The following is an 18,340-nucleotide window of genomic DNA, read 5'->3' as shown; positions in this document are numbered from 1 at the left end:
GTGTGTGCTCATTGTGCTCATTCACCGGAAGGTTTGGAGGGAAAACATTTCTCAACATTACGTGCCAATGTAAAATGCTGTTTTTGGATATAAATATGAACTTTATCGAGCAAAACATACATGTATTGTGTAACATAATGTCCTAGGAGTGTCATCTGATGAAGATCGTCAAAGGTTAGTGTTTCATTTAGCTGCGTTTTGGGGTTTTGTGATGCATCTAGTTGCTTGGAAAATGGCTGTGTGGTGTTTCTTGTGAAGTTTATGTCCTAACATAATCTAATGTTATGCTTTCGCCGTAAAGCCTTTTTGAAATCGGACAATGTGGTTAGATTAACGAGAAGTTTATCTTTAAAATGGTGTAAAATAGTTTAAATTATGGAATTATGAGATTTTAGCTGTTTTAAATTTGGCGCTCTGATTTTCCACTGGCTGTTGTCAAAATCAATCCCGTTAACGGGATGAGAACGGGAAGGGGTCCCATAGAGGTTAACCAGCATAGTTACCACAGCATTCTGCAGCGATACGCCATCCCATCTGGTTTGGGCTTAACGGGACTATTATTTGTTTTTCAACAGGACAATGACCCAACACACCTCCAGGCTGTGTAAGGGCTATTTGACCAAGAAGGAGAGAGATGGAGTGCTGCATCAGATGACCTGGCCTCCACAATCACCTGACCTCAACCCAATTGAGATGAGTTGGACCGCAGAGTGAAGAAAAAACAGCCAACAAGTGCTCAGCATATGTGGGAACCCCTTCAAGACTGTTGGAAAAGCATTCCAGGTGAAGCTGGTTGTGAGAACGCCAAGAGTGTGAAAAGCTGTCATCAAGGCAAAGGGTGGCTACTTAGAAGAATCTAAAATATATTTTGATTTTGACACTTTTTTGGTTGCTACATGATTCCATATGTGTTATTTAATAGTTTTGATGTCTTCACTATTATTCTACAATGGAGAAAAATAGTCAAAATAATATAAAACACTTTAATGAGTACGTGTGTCCAAACTTTTGACAGAGACAGAGAGAGAGACACAGAGAGAGAGACACAGAGAGAGAGACACAGAGAGAGAGACACAGAGAGAGAGACACAGAGAGAGACACAGAGAGAGACACAGAGAGAGACACAGAGAGAGACACTATATAAAAATAAATGTATCTGACTATCCCTCTGAAGGCCTCTCCTTGGTTCTTCTTTGACTATTGTAGCTAACTCAGCCGTCAATCGGTAAGTCTCCGCTTGTTGTTGTGTTCTGTGGGTTCCTACCTGTGACTAGTTGTTCTATGGCTTACTCCTTAGCTATGTCGACCGTGGTGGTTGGCTAGCTAGGCTAAAATAATGAACTTTAGTTGGCTGGCTTAGATAACTGCATATACCGGTAACATTATTTGATAACTGGTTAGATGACGTTATGTATTTCCAAAACGTTGCTTTACTTTAATGTAGCTGTAAGCTAGGTGATTATAGCAACTGTCTGACTTACCCAGTGCTAATGTAACATTAGCAAGCTAGTAGGGTTAACGTTAGCAGGCTAGTTGGCTAGCAACCTTGCAAGCTAGTTGGCTAGCAACCTTGCAAGCTAGTTGGCTAGCAACCTTGCAAGCTGATTTGTTATAATAAATTCATAAAGTACTTGCTGCAAATTAAATTGAAACCAGTAGTCATAATTGGAAATTGTTTGGTTTAATTTGAAGTTATACGTCACACCCCGCAAATGTTTTTTTAATGAAATTACTTCAGCATTCTTATCAGTTTTAGTACACAACGTTTCTCCTCCAAGAAAGCCGGATTGCTTTCATCTTAGCTTTGGGTGACAGACAGACCTTAAAAAACACACATTCTAAAGACAACGGTGGACATTCAGTCACAGAAAGAAAGAAAGACAGACAGGTAATGTGTTGGTCTCCTACCTGTGGGGATGTGGTTGAGGGCAGACGTCTTCAGGACATCCAGCTGCTGCTCCTTGCCCAGGAGTCCTTCTGTGGGAGAGGGAGAGAACTCCGCTTCAAATATGGTCCGCAACATCGAGACAACCCTCCCGCAATCAACCGACAACCGACCGAAATACACCTCTCTGAGAGGGAGCCACCGCAGCGTCGAGGCAAGCAGCCTAACGGAGCAACCGTCGGTTCGCTATGGACCCAGAGAGCCTGAATCGCCTGGAAATAGCAGAGAATCTACGCTGGGAACTCATGCTGAGATGCCAGGGCTTCTCTGCCCTGAAGGAAGCTTAGTGGCATGGCACCGTTCATTCATCAGACAGTGTGTGTGTGTGTGTGTGTGTGTGTGTGTGTGTGTGTGTGTGTGTGTGGTGTGTGTGTGTGTGTGTGTGTGTGTAGGCTGGTTGTTGGGCTCAGCTGAAACTGGCTGTGCTCAGCATAGCAAGTGTGGGAGAAAGGGATGGAGAGGGTGGGAGAGAAAATGAGGAGGGGAAAGGTAAAAATAACACTCCCTTTGGGTACAGCGAACACGCGCACACAGACACACACACACACACACCTAGCCGTGTGCCCATGCCTCTCTCCCGTCTGTGTACGTAGGCACAGTGGCTGAAATTATAGTGGCAACATGAAAAGGCTCTTGTACCAGCCGAGCCCTGGGAAGACGGCTATAAATAGACCAACCACAGAGGAGAGGAGGGGGGAGAGAGGAGGGGGGAGACAGAGGGGAAACTGGGCAGGGGCTGAGATGAAGAGAAAAGGAGGGGGAGGGAACAGGGGCTAAAGAGAAAACGATCAAGAAAAAAGGAGGGAAAGGAAAGAATCAGGGAAAGGAGAGAATCAGGGAAAGGAGAGGCTACGATAATAGAGATCAGAGAGCATAATGACATGACCAGGAGCACAAAACACCTCAGAGAAGGACATGTCCTACAGATGTAAAAACTAAAAACATCTCCCCTCTCTCACACACACAGGTTTGGTGTCCAGACATGCACACTTGGCAGTGGTGTACATAATGTTGCATCAAACCATGAAGATGCTTTGCTTTCTTTAATTGCTTTAAAAACAGATAGGAGTGGAAAACAAAATGTGGGGGTCCCTTCGGGGGAAAGAAACAGGAAAACAGGCTAGCGTCTTGCTGTGTTTGGTCTATTTCTGGATCTCTCCCAGGACCAGACACACACAGAGGTTTAATTAGCTACGGGCCTTGGGCTATACCATGCACTACTAACTCAATCGGCTGTGTGTGTGTGGGGGGGGGGCGTATATTCTCAGCTCTAGCTATAGGAGCGGTCTGTATGTCTGTCTGCTTCACCTTGCAGATCAGGGAGGATGAGGCAAAACATGGTGCAAAAGAGCATTTTATGACAAATAACAACATGTGATCAAAGCCTTGCTGAGTATTTCATCTTCAGAGTTACAGTCCAGGTAGGTGAGTGAGTGAGTGAGTGAGTGAGTGAGTGAGTGAGTGAGTGAGTGAGTGAGTGAGTGAGTGAGTGAGTGAGTGAGTGAGTGAGTGAGTGAGTGAGTGAGTGAGTGAGTGAGAACAGATGGCAGACCCACACGTTACCTCTCAGATGACCCAGATTGACGTCCACTGTTTATAGGACTACACACAGATACACACCGTTAATACACACAGACACACACTGCTAACACACACACACACACACAAAACCGTTAATAGACACACAGACACAACGGTTAATACACACACAGACACACAACGTTAATACACACAGATACACAACGTTAATGCACACAGACACACAACGTTAATGCACACAACGTTAATACACACACACACACAACCGTTAATACACACAGACACACTCAGACACACTTAATACACACAGACACACACCGTTAATACACAGACACACACCGCTAATACACAGACACTGTTAATACAGACACACACAGACACTGTTAATACACACAGACACACACCGCTAATACACACAGACACACTTAATATACACAGACACACACCGCAAATACACACAGACACACACCGCTAATACACACACCGCAAATACACACAGAGACACACCGCAAATACACACAGACACACACCGCAAATACACACAGACACACACCGCAAATACACACAGACACACAATACACACAGACACACAATTAATACACACAGACACACAATTAATACACATAGACACACAATTAATACACACAGACACACACCGCAAATACACACAGACACACTGTTAACATACACAGACACACAGACAATACACACAGACACACACAGACACACTGTTAATATACACAGACACACAGTTAATACACACAGACACACAGTTAATACACACAGACACACAGTTAATACACACAGACACACAGTTAATATACACAGACACACAGACACACAGTTAATACACACAGACACACAGTTAATACACACAGACACACAGTTAATACACACAGACACAGTTAATACACACAGACACACAATTAATACACACAGACACACTGTTAATACACACAGACAATACACACAGACAATACACACACAGACACACAGTTAATACACACACAGACACACAGTTAATACACACACAGACACACAGTTAATACACACACAGACACACAGTTAATACACACACAGACACACAGTTAATACACACAGACACACAGTTAATATACACAGACACACAGTTAATACACACAGACACACAGTTAATACACACAGACACACAGTTAATACACACAGACACACAGTTAATACACACAGACACACAGTTAATACACACAGACACACAGACAATACACACAGACACACAGACAATACACACAGACACACAGACAATACACACAGACACACAGACAATACACACAGACACACACAGACACACAGACACACTGTTAATATACACAGACACACAGTTAATACACACAGACACACAGTTAATACACACAGACACACAGTTAATACACACAGACACACAGTTAATACACACAGACACACAGTTAATACACACAGTTAATACACACAGACACACAGTTAATACACACAGACACACAGTTAATACACACAGACACACAGTTAATACACACAGACACACAGTTAATACACACAGACACACAGTTAATACACACAGACACACTGTTAATACACACAGACAATACACACACAGACACACTGCTAATACACACAGACACACTGTTAATACACACAGACAATACACACACAGACACACAGTTAATACACACACAGACACACAGTTAATACACACACAGACACACAGTTAATACACACACAGACACACAGTTAATACACACAGACACACAGTTAATACACACAGACACACAGTTAATACACACAGACACACAGTTAATACACACAGACACACAGTTAATACACACAGACACACTGTTAATACACACAGACACACTGTTAATACACAGACACACTGTTAATACACACAGACACACAGTTAATACACACAGTTAATACACACAGACACACTGTTAATACACACAGACACACTGTTAATACACACAGACAATACACACACAGACACACAGTTAATACACACACAGACACACAGTTAATACACACACAGACACACAGTTAATACACACACAGACACACAGTTAATACACACAGACACACTGTTAATACACACAGACACACACAGACAATACACAGACACACAATTAATACACACAGACACAGTTAATACACACAGACAATACACAGACACACAATTAATACACACAGACACACAGTTAATACACACAGACAATACACAGACACACAGTTAATACACACAGACACACAGTTAATACACACAGACACACAGTTAATACACACAGACAATACACACAGACAATACACACAGACACACTTAATACACACAGACACACTTAATACACACAGTTAATACACACAGTTAATACACACAGACACACAGTTAATACACACAGACACACACTGTTAATACACACAGACAATACACTGTTAATACACACAGACAATACACTGTTAATACACACAGACAATACACTTAATACACACAGACAATACACTTAATACACACAGACAATACACTGTTAATACACACAGACAATACACTGTTAATACACACAGACACACTGTTAATACACACAGACAATACACTGTTAATACACACAGACACACTGTTAATACACAGACACACTGTTAATACACACTGTTAATACACAGACACACTGTTAATACACACTGTTAATACACACAGACACACAGTTAATACACACAGACACACAGTTAATACACACAGACACACAGTTAATACACACAGACAATACACTGTTAATACACACAGACAATACACTGTTAATACACAGACACACTGTTAATACACAGACACACTGTTAATACACAGACACACTTAATACACAGACACACTTAATACACAGACACACACTGTTAATACACACAGACACACTGTTAATACACACAGACACACTGTTAATACACACAGACACACTGTTAATACACAGACACACACTGTTAATACACACAGACACACACTGTTAATACACACAGACACACACTGTTAATACACACAGACAATACACTATTAATACACACAGACAATACACTGTTAATACACACAGACAATACACTGTTAATACACACAGACAATACACTGTTAATACACACAGACAATACACTGTTAATACACACAGACAATACACTGTTAATACACACAGACAATACATTGTTAATACACACAGACAATACACTGTTAATACACACAGACAATACACTGTTAATACACAGACACACTGTTAATACACAGACACACTTAATACACACAGACACACTTAATACACACAGACACACACTGTTAATACACACAGACACATGCAAACCAATGTCAGATGATATCTCCACAAATCACACCCAAATGATCCAGCTCCCTGCAGCCGGACTTCGCTATGGAAATTAGGTGTGTGTGTGTGTGTGTGTGCGAACCGTGTGTGTGTGTGTGTGTGTGTGCGTGTGTGTGCGAACCGTGTGTGTGTGTGTGTGTGTATATATATATATATATATTCTTTGCGACTATGTTACAGGTCAACCATGTAGAATTGTTAGCATCACTACTAGAGTGAAGGGCCTGTTTTGCATGGCTGTGTGCTGAGGTTCAGGTAATGACGACACTTGTCTGCAGCCTGTAATGGTACAGCAACTTAGGGTTATACTAGCTGGCTTAGTCTCACTCTGTGGGCTGTAGTTAGACACACAGAGAGACTCTCACTGGAAACCACAGCTGATACCTGAGACACACACACACTACAAGTGGAGGGAGGGAGATGAAGGTAAAGGAACAAACCTCCACACCACCTCCCTTCCAGGCCTGAACCAGGGGCTTCACTACTGCACCTCAAGAGGGCGCTCTGGTCAGGCTGTCAGTCTGGAGGTGATGACTGTTCTTCAACACTAGTCCTGAGAACCTGACAGGGTGTGCAGGCTTTTGTTCCAGCAAAGCACTAACACTCCTGATTCAAGAAATCAACTGTTCATCAATACCTTCCACATCAAAAGCACTACATCTCCATGCTGTGCAGAAAAAATATCAACACATGTGTGTGTGTGTGTGTGTGTGTGTGTGTGTGTGTGTGTGTGTGTGTGTGTGTGTGTGTGTGTGTGTGTGTGTGTGCATGGGTGTGGGTGTGTGTGTGTGTGTGTGTGTGCGCGCATGGGTGCGTGTGTGTGCGCGCATGGCTGCGTGTGTGCGCGCGCATGGCTGCGTGTGTGCGCGCGCATGGCTGCGTGTGTGCGCGCGCATGGCTGCGTGTGTGCGCGCGCATGGGTGCGTGCGCATGGGTGCGTGCGCATGGGTGCGTGTGTGCGCGCGCATGGGTGCGTGTGTGCACGCGCATGGGTGCGTGTGTGCGCGCGCATGGGTGCGCATGGAGTCTCTAACTAGACCAAACTGTTAGTGGTGGAGTCTCTAACTAGACCAAACTGTTAGTGGTGTAGTCTCTAACTAGACCAAACTGTTGGTGGTGTAGTCTCTAACTAGACCAAACTGTTGGTGGTGTAGTCTCTAACTAGACCAAACTGTTAGTGGTGTAGTCTCTAACTAGACCAAACCTTTAGTGGTGTAGTCTCTAACTAGACCAAACTGTTAGTGGTGTAGTCTCTAACTAGACCAAACTGTTAGTGGTGTAGTCTCTAACTAGACCAAACTGTTAGTGGTGTAGTCTCTAACTAGACCAAACTGTTAGTGGTGTAGTCTCTAACTAGACCAAACTGTTAGTGGTGTAGTCTCTAACTAGACCAAACTGTTAGTGGTGTAGTCTCTAACTAGACCAAACTGTTAGTGGTGTAGTCTCTAACTAGACCAAACTGTTAGTGGTGTAGTCTCTAACTAGACCAAACTGTTAGTGGTGTAGTCTCCAACTAGACCAAACTGTTAGTGCTGTAGTCTCTAACTAGACCAAACTGTTAGTGGTGTAGTCTCCAACTAGACCAAACTGTTAGTGGTGTAGTCTCCAACTAGACCAAACTGTTAGTGCTGTAGTCTCTAACTAGACCAAACTGTTAGTGGTGTAGTCTCTAACTAGACCAAACTGTTAGTGCTGTAGTCTAACTAGACCAAACTGTTAGTGGTGTAGTCTCTAACTAGACCAAACTGTTAGTGGTGTAGTCTCTAACTAGACCAAACTGTTAGTGCTGTAGTCTCTAACTAGACCAAACTGTTAGTGGTGTAGTCTCTAACTAGACCAAACTGTTAGTGGTGTAGTCTCTAACTAGACCAAACTGTTAGTGGTGTAGTCTCTAACTAGACCAAACTGTTAGTGGTGTAGTCTCTAACTAGACCAAACTGTTAGTGGTGTAGTCTCTAACTAGACCAAACTGTTAGTGGTGTAGTCTCTAACTAGACCAAACTGTTAGTGGTGTAGTCTCTAACTAGACCAAACTGTTAGTGCTGTAGTCTAACTAGACCAAACTGTTAGTGCTGTAGTCTAACTAGACCAAACTGTTAGTGGTGTAGTCTCTAACTAGACCAAACTGTTAGTGGTGTAGTCTCTAACTAGACCAAACTGTTAGTGCTGTAGTCTAACTAGACCAAACTGTTAGTGCTGTAGTCTAACTAGACCAAACTGTTAGTGCTGTAGTCTAACTAGACCAAACTGTTAGTGCTGTAGTCTAACTAGACCAAACTGTTAGTGCTGTAGTCTAACTAGACCAAACTGTTAGTGCTGTAGTCTAACTAGACCAAACTGTTAGTGGTGTAGTCTAACTAGACCAAACAGCTCACACATGGAAGGAGGCCACAGCCACACTGTCCACTGTTGTGTTTCTTCCTGTCATGACATTGGCCTGTGGGTAAGGTTTATGACCCCCCATAAATACCTTTCTCCCTTTCCTCTCTCTTGACTCTACTGAAGGACTCTTGAAAAGCCTTTGTTAAACATAGAGAGTCGGGGAACATCAAAAGTTGGGGGGAAAGGAACCATATTTCGGTAATAGAACCAGTTGAAAATATGCGTTGGTACTTAATGAATATGATGTCAGTTTGGTTGTCATCTGAGACATTCTTATTAATGATAGGATGACAAACTGTATCGTGGGAAGTCTACACATTATAGTTATCAGATTCACATGGAATTGTTGTGCAATTTAAATATTTAAATATGAAACTATTTGTGAAAAGATCAAATGTAATTTTAGCTTCCAAATGAGAGAATTGGGTTTTCATAAAGTTAGAGCTCTGCTCAACCAGCGGCCCGCCCCTGTGAAGAGACATTGGTTATAAACTATGAAACACACCCTTCTCTCCCTCCACTATATAAGCCCGAAAATGTAACCTCCTGTTCCGGGTACGCGAGGCCTGCAGCCTCTGTGTTAAAAGGGCGAATAACTTGCTGTTCCGAGTACGCGAGGCCTGCAGCCTCTGCGTTAAAAGGGCGAATAACTTGCTGTTCCGGGTACATTAGGGCAACAGTCCGATGTCAGAAGGATTCAGATAATAAGCTGTTCCGAGGACGTGAGGGCGACGGTTCCACGTTAAAAGGACTAACATGTCAACTACAGAACTAAGCCAACCTCAGCGTGAGCTTTGGTTGCGAATGGTATGAACTTTTAACTCTTATTCACTACAGAAGTGATACCTCCTAGCCGTTGAGTTAGCAGCGGCCGCTGTAAACGTGGGCTAGGAAAGGACGGACGACGGATCCAGTCTAATACACAACGGCAATACTACAACGTATCCAGTTTACCACCAGAGACATTCCTCCGAGGACAGGAAGATCTCTGTTGGGCAACACGTCTTTCCATCTACAACCAACCTATTGAGGCGCAGCTCAGAGTAAATATTTATTGCATTTTCCTTTTCCAAATGGGCGGTAATTTAGAATGCATAAGATACTGTATACGATAGCAGAGATTCTCCCTTTGTTCCTCAGTCTTCCCGCTCTTTCACTCAAACCCAACCCCCTCTCCTTTGTGTAACCAGCCATCATGTCGGCTCCGTCCACCAGGGACGTTTTCTGTATGACATCATTTGCATTCTGTGTATATGTAATTCTGTGATTAGTTAGGTATTTAGTAAATAAATGATTAAACCAAATGTTGTATTGCTGATTCAACTTATTAGCCAGGGTTCGTTAAGATAACCAAGAATTCTACGATGTTCAGATGAGACTGAAATAAGGTGACGATTAATATTGACTGCTATTGATGTAAAATATTACTAGGTCTTTAAGAGTTTATTCGGAAGATAACAGCTCTATAAAACATTATTCGTGGTGCCCAGACTTCCTAGTTAATTACCTACCTGATTAGCTTAATCAGGTAATATTAATTACAGAAAAAGTATTTTATAGAATAGCATGTCATATCACTTAATCCGGCATAGCCAAAGACACGACATTCCCATGGGAAAATAGACTGCTATGGGATGTGTGTTTTACAATAAGTTGGTACTCATTAGGACCAGGACAGTACCAGTATGGCGATACTTGGTAGTATCGTGGCCAGGAAACAAAACACAAAGCGGATTTCACTTCTTTAGAAAAACAGCCCTAATGTTGGAAACAAATATCATTATGTTGTCATCAAGAGCCACATTTTCCAAGCTACAGCACATAATGTTTTACATACAGCAGTTATTAAAAGACCAAAGAGTTTGATCTGTTCGCAATACTGGTATCATCACAGCCCTAGTCCTCATGTACCCATTTGCAGTCCACGTTCATGCACTCCACGCTCATTAGTAAATCACTCGCTCTCTCTCTCACACACACACACACACACACACACGCGAGTCAGGAAGGATGCTCCTGTCTCATTACACTGGTTGCACTTCCCCTCCCCGCTGTGTGTACCATGGAGAGATCACACACAGAGGAACAATACCATCAACCTGACAGGCCTCTCCTTAGGAGACACTTCCTCTAGGGCCACCCCATTCACTTCCTGGGGTCAGCATCTGACGTCATAGCAACATGCCCACAATCAGCGACCCCTGACTTCTGGGGCAGGCTCTGACATCCTGTCATAAAGAGAGACCCGCTCTGTGAACAGAGACGACCTTTAGGTTCCCGTTCACACTGGGAGGAAGAGCAGAGAAACATTGGGACGATAATGAGTGGAGGAGTAGGCATGTATCTCTCTGTTTCCCAGCATCACAGAAGCCATTTGACATGGCATAGCATGGTTAGATAACATGTGACCTATATGCAATGCATATGAATGATTTAAGGAAAATGGGCAATATTAATTGAGGAGAAACGTGAACAAATGTCATTGAAAAGTGTGGCCTTGGAAGACTGGCTCTAACGATCAGAGAAGGGAAGCTGCCTAGTAAATAAGCCCATCATTAACCTCACACTTTCAGAACCACCAGAACTCAAGAGGCACGAGCGTTGCAATGCCGCTAAGAACCTCCTAGCTTCATGTCAGCCTGGCTTATAAGAGATACCCGACAATGAACAAAGAAATCATCAATAAAGAAGTTAGCACTTCAACCAATCGCGCATCTATCCAGCCAGCCATCCATCCAGCCATCCATCCAGCCAGCCATTCCGCTCACATCTCAAACTTGATATTGTTGTCCTCCTCCCCTTGCCTGTCCCTCGGAGACAAACAATGACAGTCCGTGTCAAAAGCCAGAATAGGTTTGCTTTCGTCTGTGTAAACTATAATTGCGGCTGGCAGTACACCCTGTATCCAGTTTCTCTCTGTGTGGAGTTAGGGACATAAAGGAGTCGGGCGGCTCGGGCACAAAGAGACTCTTTCCTCTCATTATCTCCTTTCCCCCGCCGCTGTCTCTAGCCTAATGCCAATTAAAAACAGAGCTGAGGAACAGGCAGAGGGACAAGGCCCCAGTATGGAGCCCATAATGGGGTGTTTGTTTAAGGGGGACGGGACGCTCAGTGGAGCCTTACTCTGGACAGTCAGGTTGGATGGTAGGGTCCAGGACGGTTTCACCCAGCCAGGACATAACCCTGGTCCTGTATGTGTTGGGCTGGGGTAGGCTAGAGTGGACCAGGCCAAAGCCAAGTCTTGGTGAGGGAGAGGACAATCTGCCAGGCTGGAAGGTCTGTCAGAAGTTATTGTCAATGGTCATTGGGTGCAATGAGGACATTTGACAAGAGAAGCTGAAGATGTGCATTTTGACAGAAAAATATCTGTTTGGACACTTACCAGTACGTACAAATGCACACGCACGCACACAATGTAACAATGGTTCCGTTTCTGAGATGCTGGCCCGGCCATTCCTCAGCTACATCACAGACTATACCACCTGTCTGTCCCAACCCACACCCCTCTCCCGGGACTGAATGACCTCACCCAACCACATCCCCCTGTCAACAGTATAACATGTTATTCTACGTATAGATATTCTGTCTTCACCTCTCAAGGGCAGACGAGGTGCCATTAGCACTAACATCCAACAAACCTGGGCTCACACTGATTACAAAGAGATGTGGCTACAGGTGTTTGACAGAGACAACCATCTCTCCTCTACAGTCCATGCTATTGAAAGCTGTTGAGTTACATTGACAACAGTTGCTAACAGAAGAGTGTTTTTGTCATGTAGCCTTGTGTTCAGTGTTCTTGTTGTTCCATTTATAGGTCTGCTCTGCAGCACATGACAGCAGCCACTGACAACTGCTCCATCATGCAGAAAACACACACACACACACACACACACACACACACACACACACACACACACACACACACACACACACACACACACACACACACACACACACACACACACACACACACACACACACACACACACACACACACACACACACACACACACACACACACACACACACAAAGAAACCAGCAACAATGGTTGTTTGTTCACCATGCATTCACTCACGTGTTGCTATAAATAGCCCAAGGATAAGTGAATGGCTCTCTCATATGCAGAGTGGGAGACATTTTAACCCCTTCACCTCTAGTTGGATTGGATAGTGTGCGGTTTAACCCCTTCACCTCTAGTTGGATTGGATAGTGTGCGGTTTAACCCCTTCACCTCTAGTTGGATTGGATAGTGTGCGGTTTAACCCCTTCACCTCTAGTTGGATTGGATAGTGTGCGGTTTAACCCCTTCACCTCTAGTTGGATTGGATAGTGTGTGGTTTAACCCCTTCACCTCTAGTTGGATTGGATAGTGTGCGGTTTAACCCCTTCACCTCTAGTTGGATTGGATAGTGTGTGGTTTAACCCCTTCACCTCTAGTTGGATTGGATAGTGTGCGGTTTAACCCCTTCACCTCTAGTTGGATTGGATAGTGTGCGGTTTAACCCCTTCACCTCTAGTTGGATTGGATAGTGTGCGGTTTAACCCCTTCACCTCTAGTTGGATTGGATAGTGTGCGGTTTAACCCCTTCACCTCTAGTTGGATTGGATAGTGTGCGGTTTAACCCCTTCACCTCTAGTTGGATTGGATAGTGTGCGGTTTAACCCCTTCACCTCTAGTTGGATTGGATAGTGTGCCGTTTAACCCCTTCACCTCTAGTTGGATTGGATAGTGTGCGGTTTAACCCCTTCACCTCTAGTTGGATTGGATAGTGTGTGGTTTAACCCCTTCACCTCTAGTTGGATTGGATAGTGTGTGGATTAACCCCTTCACCTCTAATTGGATTGGATAGTGTGTGGTTTAACCCCTTCACCTCTAGTTGGATTGGATAGTGTGTGGTGGAAGGAGAGAGATCTTCATAATGGACATAGGGGATGACAGGAGGGTAAGGAGGGTAAGGAGACAAAAACAGTGTTCCGCCATCACACATGCACACTCACTCTCGTGAACACACACAAGCTCAAATTGACACACACAAGCTCACATTTAGACACACACGGTCAGGCTACTAGTTTCACCACTTATTCTCTGAGGAAGAAGAGAACATGAAGATCAAACCCTCTGCCTAGACCAGTCTACTCTGATCTGAAGCAGTAAGCCACAACCAGGTGTGCTGCTGTTCACCATATGCCTTTTATCAGAGAGCCAATCAGCACCTTAAAGTTGTATAATACTAGAAACCATTTCCTCTTCGAACCCACATCAACAGGACAAGGAGGAGCATGTTGAGTTCACTGGTTCAACCACATAAAAACCCCATAGAAACAGAGATAGGAGAGAATTGAATTACAGTAGGTTAAAGTCCTTTGTCAACGTGAATACACTGGACCAGCTTCACTTGTCATCTGCTGGGCCAAAGATGTATTGGCTCAAAAAACTACATCTTTCCCAGGAAAAGATCAAGCTCAAAAAAAGCCACCGCCCAATCACTTACTGACCGTGCCTCTGCTCTGAATGGAACAGTGTGTGTGTCATGACTCAGTGCTGGGCCAGCGCTAGCTATGGTAAACATGTTTGCGGTGGTTCCAGGAAACCCTTAGAATCACTGAGTGGGACAACGTAAAACCTTGCCGGCTAGAGCCCACTGCTGTCATTTCCCAACACTATCAATGTGCTGCTTCCTACTCTGCTGAAATATTAAGCCTATTTATGAGGCCCGGTGGGATACTCGTTCAATATCTCTTCACGACCGCAAAAACAACATTAGTCTGTGTGCTTAGACATTACGTTCAGTAGATGGTTAAGCAATCTCTGCACTGCAGGCATCCAACTGTTCCACGAGGAAGCTCTAAAACCTAGGAACAACACAGGATGTAAGGGCTAGGGCAGGGGTATAAATCGGTACCAGATTAGAGGGAAACAATGACAATATGCAGTGGAACTAGCTTCGAGGTCCAGAGTTGAGTTTGAAAGGCTTAGGGCCTATGTTTTCCGAATGCGCGTGCATGCTTGCTTTGTGTATGATGAGTATTCAGACTTTTGTCAAAGTAAATCATTAGAAGACAAAAATCTCCGATATGTTCTTCCTAACAAATGGAAGAATGGAGGAAGAGAAAACCAATGGGACAGTTAGAGAGCGACACACCCACACAGAGCTGTGATTGTGGGCAGGCAGGTCTCTTATCTACCGCAGCTAAACTGACAGGCACTGCATCGCCATGGGAACTGATGATAAGCGTGCCTGTCTGGCCAGTGACCACAACCACAGAGGGGCCGCCGCCGAGGATCATGGGAAAACCACAGGGGCGTGACGGAGAAGACTGCCAGGTCCTGGCAGAGAAGCACTGGGCTGTTTTTTATGTGGGAAAACCTGCAGCAACAGTCTGAAATACCTGGTAACCCCACTGTTTACACTAGGCCTGCAGATCCATTTCAGAGGCCTGCAGATCCATTTCAGAGGCCTGCAGATCCATTTCAGAGGCCGACATGTCATATTCAGCTGTGTGAAGAAGATGTGCTCACCATGTGTATTAGTAGCTCTAGTCTAGCGAGGATCCACAAATCACGTTGTTGAATGGGTATGGACTGACTTTTAATGTGTGAGGACACACAAATGGATCTCTGTGTCACTCGTCACCGTCTGCATCAGCTGATGGTCACCAGGCCAGGCTAAGTAGCTGTGCATATTGTTAACAATTTTTTTTCAAATGTAGCACTAAGCATCTTTCAATAAAACTAGGCTACTGTAGCCTGTGTGCGTTAATGCAAGCGCAATGTTGAGCAGATGTCAACGGCTAATAAGCTAAGCTCTCCGAGCAGATAATCACTTCTATGCAAACAGTCATATTTGTTTAAAGATATACGCTCATACAGACTGCACAGTGAACCAACTATCTGGCTGATCCTATTCCGGGGAACTAGCCTATAGCCCAACTTGTAGAGAGATTGGGGGGGGTTCTTAGAAAAGACTTAGAGGAAGTATAATATTTAAACTGAAGAGCCTGCAATTCCACTAATGATCGACAAAAGGGAGCAGTTATGGTAGGTACGAGCAAACGCTTGAGTATGTGATCAAATCAAATGTTATTTGTCACAAGAGGTGAATACAACATGTGTAGACCTTACAGTGAAATGCTCACAAACACGCCCTTAACCAACAATGCAGTTAAGAAAAAAAGTTTAAGTATTTACTATAATAAACTGAAGTAAAAAAAGCAGCTGGAAGTAAGCTCATAATGGACTCAATGCCCATGCAGATCATAGACATGGGTGCAATCACACACAGGCACACACACTAGAGGTCGACCGATTATGATTTTTTTCAACGCCGATACCGATTATTGGGGCCCCGATGCCGATGAATCGGCCGATTCCCCCCCCCCGTTTGTTTATTTATTTGTAATAATGACAATTACAACAATACTGAATGAACACTTATTTTAACTTAATATAATACATCAATAAAATCAATTTAGCCTCAAATAACTAATGAAACATGTTCAATTTGATTTAAATAATGCAAAAACAAAGTGTTGGAGAAGAAAGTAAAAGTGCAATATGTGCCATGTAAAAAAGCTAACGTTTAAGTTCCTTGCTCAGAACATATGAAAGCTGGTGGTTCCTTTTAACATGAGTCTTCAATATTCCCAGGTAAGAAGTTTTAGGTTGTAATTATTATAGGAATTATAGGACTCTCTCTCTCTATAGGATTTGTATTTCATATACCTTTGACTATTGGATGTTCTTATAGGGACTTTAGTATTGCCAGTGTAACAGTATAGCTTCCGTCCCTCTCCTCGCTCCTACCTGGGTTCGAACCAGGAACACATCGACAACAGCCACCCTCGAAGCAGCGTTACCCATGCAGAGGAAGTGACGTTTGAAACGCTATTAGCGCGCACCCCGCTAACTAGCTAGCCATTTCACATCGGTTACACCAGCCTAATCTCGGGGGTTGATTGGCTTGAAGTCATAAACAGCGCAATGCTTGAGGAATTGCGAAGAGCTGCTGGTAAACGCACGAAGGTGCTGTTTGAATGAATGCTTACGAGCCTGCTGCTGCCTACCATCGCTCAGTCAGACTGCTCTATCAAATCATAGACTTAATTATAACATAACACACACAAATACGAGCCTTTGGTCATTAATATGGTCGAATCCGGAAACTATCATTTCGAAAATGAAACGTTATTCCTGTTACATTGCACAACCTTCAGTGTTATGTCATAATTACGTAAAATTCTGACAGATTACCCAAACTGTTGCATATACCCTGACTGTGTGCAATGAACGCAAAATGACACAATTTCACCTGGTTAATATTGCCTGCTAACCTGAATTTCATTTAGCTAAATATGCAGGTTTAAAAAGATATACTTCTGTGTATTGATTTTAAGAAAGGCATTGATGTTTATGGTTAGGTACAGTCGTGCAACGATTGTGCTTTTTTCGCAAATGCGCTTTTGTTAAATCATCCCCCGTTTGGCGAAGTCAGCTGTCTTTGTTAGGAAGAAATAGTCTTCACAGTTTTCACAGTTCATAACGAGCTAGGAGGCCCAAACTGCTGCATATACCCTGACTCTGTTTGCAAGAGAAGTGACACATTTTCCCTAGTTAAAAGAAATTCATGTTAGCAGGCAATATTAACTAAATATGCAGGTTTAAAAATATATACTTGTGTATTGATTTTAAGAAAGGCATTGATGTTTATGGTTGGAGCAACGTGTACCTAAGCGATTATATGCAACGCAGGACAGGCTAGATAAACTAGTAATATCATCAACCATGTGTAGTTAACTAGTGATTATGATTGATTGTTTTTTATAAGATAAGTTTAATGCAAGCTAGCAACTTACCTTGGCTTCTTACTGCATTCGTGTAACCTCGTGGAGTGCAATGTAAAGTAGGTGGTTAGAGCGTTGGACTAGTTAACCGTAAGGTTGCAAGATTGAATCCCTGAGCTGACAAGGTAAAAATCTGTCGTTCTGCCCCTGAACAAGGCAGTTAACCCACTGTTCCTAGGCCATCATTGAAAATCAGAATGTGTTCTTAACTGACTTACCTAGTTAAATAAAGGTCAACATATATTTTTTTAAATAAATAAATAAAATATCGGCCAA

General features: G+C 43.3%; 1 protein-coding gene across 2 annotated transcripts in view; it reads right to left on the bottom strand.

Moving 5' to 3' along the window:
* LOC106575618 (histone deacetylase 4) overlaps nt 1–18,340 on the bottom strand; it is a 77,181-nt gene that overhangs the window by 55,672 nt on the left and 3,169 nt on the right. For both annotated transcript variants that reach the window (XM_045699149.2, XM_082963568.1), the window contains exon 3: nt 1,909–1,977. In XM_045699149.2, the coding sequence (XP_045555105.2) occupies nt 1,909–1,977 (69 nt within the window). The remainder of the gene's footprint in view (nt 1–1,908; nt 1,978–18,340) is intronic.

This window comes from Salmo salar, chromosome 17 (assembly GCF_965601325.2).
Source record: "Salmo salar chromosome 17, fSalSal1, whole genome shotgun sequence".
NCBI classification, from domain to species: domain Eukaryota; kingdom Metazoa; phylum Chordata; class Actinopteri; order Salmoniformes; family Salmonidae; genus Salmo; species Salmo salar.
Note: the sequence above shows the minus strand (reverse complement) of the source record. Positions and strands in the feature narration are given on the sequence as shown.